The sequence below is a fragment of the Gavialis gangeticus genome, unplaced genomic scaffold, assembly GCF_001723915.1.
Source record: "Gavialis gangeticus isolate Ggan-Ray unplaced genomic scaffold, GavGan_comp1, whole genome shotgun sequence".
Classification (NCBI taxonomy): domain Eukaryota; kingdom Metazoa; phylum Chordata; order Crocodylia; family Gavialidae; genus Gavialis; species Gavialis gangeticus.
This window is the reverse complement of record NW_017728992.1, coordinates 36,726,288-36,733,883: the sequence shown is the minus strand read 5'-3', so window position 1 is coordinate 36,733,883 and position 7,596 is coordinate 36,726,288. Positions and strand designations below refer to the sequence as shown.

Here is a 7,596-nt window from a genome sequence, read left to right as displayed (position 1 = left end):
ATGTGCTGTCATCCCTGCTTTATGGTACAGAAATATGGACTATATATGCCAGGCACATCAGGAAACCAAACAGCTTCTGCATGAAATGCCTGCATAAGATCCTAAAAATAAAGTGGGAAGACAAAATGCCAAACACAGAGGTACAGGAATGTATAGGACTGACACACTAAGAAACAACTATTAAGAAGGCTGTATCAAACAAGTGAGAAGAGACTGTATCCCCAGAAGTATTTTGTATGGCATATTTCAAGACAGTTCAAGACATGGTCACCCCCTATGGTGATACCATAATGTGCGCAAAAATTATATAAAGTCATTCAACATCAGTGTAAAAAGCTGGGAGGAATACACAGAATACGTCCAACCTGGAGGGAACATCTGGCACTGGGTGGAGCTCAACGTGAAGTGGCTTTGATCCAGAGGATGGAAGCGAACTGAGAAAGAAGGAAGCAATATGCTATCAACCTGGACTCCAACTCTGTCCACAGATGGATCTGTGAAACTTGTAACAATCTGTGTTGCTCTCCAGTTGGCCTTGTCAACCACAAGGTGACTTATCAGGCACTTGACTATCTCTCTTACACATATACCATGATCCAGAGGATTGACAGTTGCCTAAAAAAAATAAAAAATATTAAGCAGTATATAAATCAAAAGAATCAGATATTCAAAACAGTTATATGGTCCATAGAATCTTACTATTTTTAGTAGCTGTATAGTCATGGATGTGTAATATAGGGCCCTACCCTGAGATTCACAGAATACCTGTAAAACGTTGAGTAAGTGTCATCCATTCCCATTGAAATCAATATTTAGACAGGTATTTAAAAAGAAACAGAAACAAAAACAAGCCACTGCAAATAAACCCCAGACAATTGTCCCTTAAATATCTTTCTTGCAAAAGTTTAAGATTACATTCACATTGATGTAATTTGACTGGAAGAGGTAATATTGTGCATGTACTTTGGAAATCTCTAGGAAACAAGTCTTCCTATAGCACATAAGGTTTTCTATAGGAACCTGTAGTAATGGAGATCACAGCGCTTGGCATAGCACCTCAGAGCAGGTACTCAACATTCAATGCATCACAAGATGCAGGTTCACTTCTCATGGAGGTGCTGTAGGCTCTGTGGGTGCTATACACATGCTATACACCTGGTTGGGTGTGGGTTGTTTTATTTAGAGCAGTCCCTGGAGAGCTGCTCTAATTAAAACACAGCAGCGTTATGTGTATTAAGCCCTTATGTATTTAAAAATGGTTGCAGGGAGCTTTAACTACATCTCATTCAAGGAGCTCTAGTTAAAATGCCCAAGCAGCCATTTTTAAACCTATGGGGGCTTATTCACGTGATGAGCAGTGATGTTAGAGCATTCTAATTAGATGCATTAGCACATATACATAGGCATCCTGGGTGCTCCAGGGAGTTCCAGTTTGAAATGATTCATCACAGAAGCTTACCAACTTCTCACAAAATGAGGCAATGCCGATACTTCAGTAAACCCAGCTCTGCATCACTACAGCAGCTACTGAACATGAACGATTCAGTCCTACTATTTTACTGTGCAGTGGAATTATTACAGTTTATAGAACAGTAAATGTGATGACACCAGTTATAATAGCACAAGGTTTACTGTAAAATTGCTGCTGAGCTCACAGCTATTCCTAACTGCCTTTTTCTTCTCATATTCACAAACGTTATCTTTTTAAGGCACATAAACACAATTACCATGTTAATTTAGGCTGAAAAATACCTCGTTATTTGGGGGGGGTTGTTTGTTTTCTTTCCCCCCTTATGAGATAAGGGATTCTTCTGAATCCCAGAAGGAACCCTTAGGATTCTTCTCCTCTTTATTCATGCCAGCTTTCTTGGCTTTATGCCAGTGCTATTATCTTTCCCTCCCAACTGGACTTGACTGCCTGCTTAAGAGTTCAGCAGGTCCACTGCACAGCTAGAAATTACAGTTTAGAGCGATGCAAAGCCTTTTAACTCCTTCTCTGCTCCAAAAATGGCTAAGCATTCTGCTTCTGCAACACTAGAATATATCAGAAGGAACAGAGTGATGTAGGCTGGAAAAAGAAACCATGTCTCACTCTTAGCAGCACAGCATGTGAACCAGCTGCTATTGTTTTGAAGGTCATGGGAAGTGACTGGATTACTCACAGGGTAACCCTTCGCATATCATTTCAGGGCACCAAAACTAGTCAGAAAGCTGTTGGCTGAAGCTAAGAGCAGTCCCTGGTTGTCTGCTATTAGCAGATTGTAAAGTTAAAAAAATATATAGGGGTCTTCTTGGGTCAATGTAGAGAACAACCCAACTAGAACTAGTCTTTGGAATATTGGTCTGCTTCTTCAAATACAGTTGCAAGGCGGTTTTTATACAGTTGTATGAGAAAAGGAAGTGTGCTGGTTTTACAAGACTTAAAAACATGTGAATCATTATTTCCTTTCTAGCTGATACAGACTGTTAGTGCAATGGACAAAGACGAGCCTCCTCAAGGACACAAATTTTTTTTTGAGTTGGTGCCAGAATTTGCAGTTCATCCAAACTTCTCTATTGTAGACAACAAAGGTAAACATCTCTGCTCATCAGTTTCATCTCATCTTTTTTTTTCCCACCACACTGCACAAAATATCATACTGTAATGTGTATTCATTCTGGTTTTTCCATTTCAGATAACACAGCAGGGATAATGACTAGAAGAAATGGATACAGCCGTAGTAAAATGAGTACCTATCTCCTGCCAATCATAATATTTGACAATGATTACCCAATCCAGAGCAGCACGGGCACACTGACAATTCGAGTGTGTGCCTGTGATAGCCGGGGAAATATGCAGTCCTGTAATGCTGAAGCCTTGCTTCTTTCAGCAGGCCTCAGCACAGGTGCTCTAATTGCCATTCTCCTCTGCATCATTATACTGCTAGGTAAGTGCTCTTTGCAAGAAGCATTTCATACAATATGGAAAGTGGTAGTCACTACTTTGTTCATTGCTGTCATTCTATGAAGTTCTGTTTATCATGCGACTGGTTAAAGCTGTGAAAGAGGCCATTTTTTTCTCATTGGCTTCATTTTAACTGAGGAGTTGAGTTATAAATGTCACTGAGCAGAAAGCAGAACACTGTGATGAGACCACTGCTTTAGTTAAATATAATATCAGGTAATTAAAAGTCTAGGTCTAGGTCACTGCCATCTTTACTCACGTGAGCAGTATCTCGATTCACAAATAGTAATGTATTTAGATGCATGTAGTTAACTAACACACTAGGTGGCTTGAACAGCAGAATCTGGCCCCAGTGATTAAAAATTAAATGATTATATCTGTCATTAAGCTACAAAATATTTGTATTTTGTATGCATTAGGAAAAGTTAGATCATATATAGGAAACAGAACAGGAACTATAGACATCGAAATATTCAAATGCTTCCATGTGGAATGGAATGAGCCAGAAGATATTATGTGCATGGAAGAGAGAGCATGTGAAGAAGCTGTAGAGAGATGAGATGGAATAAAACCTCAAGCTGGTAAACTAATGCTAGGAAGTAGAAATCTCTGGCTGTCATAGTTGCCAGCCAGAAACCTTGCCTCCCTAGTGGGGCTACAATCTGTTTCCCAATCAAGTTTTGCTTCAAAACCCATTGTATCTAGCATATGCCCACAGCAGGGTAAAAGACAAGGCAAAAATAACTTAAATTCCAACTTTTATATCCACTGGGGTCTGAGGAACTTTTTCCAGGTTTTAGGTCTTCAATGGTGAACATTAGAAGCTGGTGAGAGAGACACACAGAAGTAGCACAGGGACAGATTAGGATTTGGGGACAAAGGGGAAGATGGCCAACACTTTTAGTCCCCTGTACCTTGATGCTTTGCTAAGTCATAATTCAATACAATGAAGTAGGCTAAGGAAGACCAGAAATGGAGGCTGGTGAACTGGTTAAGAACATCATGCTCACATTAGACATTGAGCACCTAACTGTGAATACGAAAGATACTGTTTTATAGGACCTTATTTGAAGCATGCCCATGATTAGTCAGCCCTCATAACTGCCCTGTTTCTTAAATGCTTAAGCATGCATGAATGAGCTACTATGCCTGGTTGACAATAGGAGCAATTGAAAATCTAAATTAAGCTATTGCACACACAAATCAATAGAAACAAATAGTCTCCTACACTTACTAGACCATATTTAAGTTCAAAGATCCTAGCCACAGTCCCTATATGTCCTCAGTGTGCCCACTCTTCCCTTCATTCTTAAATGATCAAGTTATTTTTAGTGCATAATTTTGTTCATGTTGCTATGCACAGAGTACTGGCATAATCTAATTCCAAGTGTCGTATTACTGTTTCAGTCTACAAAAAATCAGAGTTACCAGTATATGTCCAGTATTGTTAAGATATTACGGCTTCTGATTCCCATTAAAATCAGTGGGAGTTATTCACCTAAAAACCTTTAAAAGATTGAACTTCAGTTCTTCTGCTCAAGCCATAAAAGCTCACTTTAGCTCCCATCCCATGATCCAAAGGTGAAGGTTATTTTACTAGCACTTCCTAAACTAGCAAGATCAAGTATTTAAAGAAGTAACTGTGAATAAAGACACAGAATCCAATTCCAGCTGCTATTGAACTCAATAAGAGCTATGTCGATAATATCAGTCATGTCAATGACCACAGACCTTTGGGATAAAACATTCAAAAGCACATAAGGAAGTGCCTATAGAGTACAATGAAGTTCTATGCTAAGATACCTCATTCTAGTACTGAGAGCTAGTTCTTACAAGCAAAGCTCACTTACCAATGCATAGCACTACACTAGTATAGCTATATTGCTTCTAGTTGGGAACTAGCTAGTTCAGGGTGCCTCATTATGGCACTATCTTATATGAAGTGACTTAAGTGACCTAGAAATCTTAGTTCCATTTTTAAAAGAGAATTAGGTAGTGGGGAATCAAAGTCAATGGCTGGCTATCAAGTGCCTAAATCACCTGAAAATGAGATGGTAACATTTTCAAAATCATACCCTTACTATTATGTGTTACATGGCAGGCAATACATCATAGCACAGAAATAAAATGGAAATTAATCATTATTAGGACACAATGCAGAAAGAACCCCCCCTGCTTCTTCAGAAATAACGGCCAACGATAGAACCTGCATTTAAATATCAAGTGAAATTCAGTTATAATCAATATTGTTTTAACCAAACTTTAAAAAATAAGACTTTTATTCTTAAATTCCATTAGGATATTACAATTATTCCACAAGAATATATTTTTTCTTGTTTACATACCAAATATTTCTTAACAGAAACTTCTCCTTGAAACCTAGTCATAGTAAATGTATAGTCATTGCATTTCAGTGATAACTGTCCTGTTCATCTCAGTATTTATAACTAGCAAATTGCACATCAAGAATGACGGTGAGGATGGAGTGGTGCCATGATGGTGGGGGCAGAGGGGACGAAGGGAGGGTGCAAGGCCAGCACCGCACAGCCACTGTCCCATGCCACCTCCAAGCAGCAGGGGTGGGGGGGGAGGGGGAGCGAGACCAGTGCTGCTGGCCTCACCCCCCAATCCATTCCCTCTGCCCCCACCGTCATGGTGGCACTCCGTTCCCACCATCATTCTCCCCCTGACTCCACATCCAGTCCCATGCCACCTCCTCCCTCCCTCCGGCCCTGCCGTCATGGCAGCTCTCTGTCCCCACCATCATTCTTGATGGTCAATTTTATCCTGTGCAGGACTGGCTGGGGCCATGCCCCACAAAACCATTATGGACAGATAGACAGACACACAGACACATGGACTGAGCCCTTTATATATATAGAGAGAAAACTCATTATGATCTATGCAGTTCATTATCTATGTTTTTTTTTTCCAGTTTTAGTTGTGCTGTTTGCAGCGCTGAAGAGGCAGAGAAAAAAAGAACCCTTGATCATCTCAAAAGATGATGTCCGGGATAACATTGTGACCTACAATGATGAAGGAGGTGGGGAAGAGGATACTCAAGCTTTTGACATTGGCACTCTGAGGAATCCAGAAGCTAGGGAGGAAAGTAAGATGAGAAGAGATGTTATTCCAGAAACTATATTTCAGATAAGGAGGACTGCACCCCTGTGGGAGAATATTGATGTCCAAGATTTTATTCATAGAAGGCTAAAGGAAAATGATATAGACCCAACTGCACCTCCTTATGATTCATTGGCAACGTATGCCTATGAAGGAAATGATTCTATTGCAAATTCACTTAGTTCACTTGAATCACTCACTACGGAAGGGAACCAAGATTATGATTACTTGAGTGACTGGGGACCTCGATTTAAAAAACTAGCAGATATGTATGGTGGAGATGACAGTGACCGAGACTGAAGAAGTAATCTGTGACTTGGTCAGTGTTAGTGGAAGTAATGTCTATGTTACTAGATAAAAAGTGGCCTACTCTCTCTTACTTGGAAAAAATACAAAAAATAGGTGTTGTCTTAGTAAGGGTTTGGTTAATCAATAAGTCAACGTGAATGAATACGAATGGTTTAGATGCATATAAGTTTAAAACAAAAAGCTATGCCCTCTCTGCCTAATATCCTCCGACGGAAGGTTCTCATTGGCAACAAGAAGAAACATAAAAGGCTTTTTGTGCCTTTATTACTGAGATGGAAAACTCAAATTTCTCTTTTCATTTTTTAATTGCTTTGCGTCACTTTTATTATTAGCTGGGACACTGCATACCCACCTTGTAATATAATCTGAAAAAAATATTCCTATAAATGAATCAATATAACTGCCATATTTATTGAGTTGAAGAATGTCTGTGCATCGAATCATCCTGATATTTTTATATATGTATATTTATATTTTTATATTTTTATTAAATAAATTAGTATTTATAAAATATTAATTATTTGATTTACTTTGCCAATTACAAGTTATTGACAAGACATGCATTGTATGGTGTTTCCCCAGCACTGCACCCTGCCAATTAACCTTGATAGAGAAAATGGCTGAATTTGAAAATGCAAGAACAACATAGATGAGTCGATCTCTCATAGATGTAAAATGTAGAAAAAATAAAACATTATGTTTCTGGGTAAATCCAAACACAGAATTATAAATAAATATAATTTAACTTGAATATTTGGCTATTTTAGGACATCAGGATAGTTTCAGTGTTGATTTTTTTTCTCCTTATTTGCTAGCAGTTAATGCATAAAAGGATTAAATGCATGGATTCCAAAGGATTGAAGAACCCACGCAGGTTTACTCCAGTAGGTTTATTACTCAGGCAAAGACGTATATAGCGCACTTTTTAAAAGAAAGCAAATATCAGCTATTGAAGAAATTCTGCAGCCTTATATCTCTTTATTTTAGCAACATTTAATTAGTGAGAAGCTTTTATTACTAACTCTTTAACAGAAATCTGAATGGCAGTTAACAAAAGGCCACTCTCTAAATGAAAAAAAAAACACCAAAATAAGCAATCCCCCCAAAACCCACATTTAACACTAAAAGGATTTCAGTATGGTTTTCTTTGAAATAAAATGCCCTACAAACAACATGGAAAATATAAGGAGGTTTCCTCCTCCTCTTTCTCCTTAATTTTC

General features: G+C 38.6%; 1 protein-coding gene across 1 annotated transcript in view; it reads left to right on the top strand.

The window, feature by feature from the left end:
• Positions 1-6,825, top strand: part of CDH9 (cadherin 9) — a 154,349-nt gene extending 147,524 nt beyond the window's left edge. Inside the window, exons 10-12 of the mRNA XM_019521512.1 lie at positions 2,454-2,571; positions 2,676-2,927; positions 5,880-6,825. Of these exons, the coding sequence (XP_019377057.1) occupies positions 2,454-2,571; positions 2,676-2,927; positions 5,880-6,367 (858 nt within the window). The 3' untranslated portion in view covers positions 6,368-6,825. The remainder of the gene's footprint in view (positions 1-2,453; positions 2,572-2,675; positions 2,928-5,879) is intronic.
• Positions 6,826-7,596: the final 771 nt, after the last annotated feature.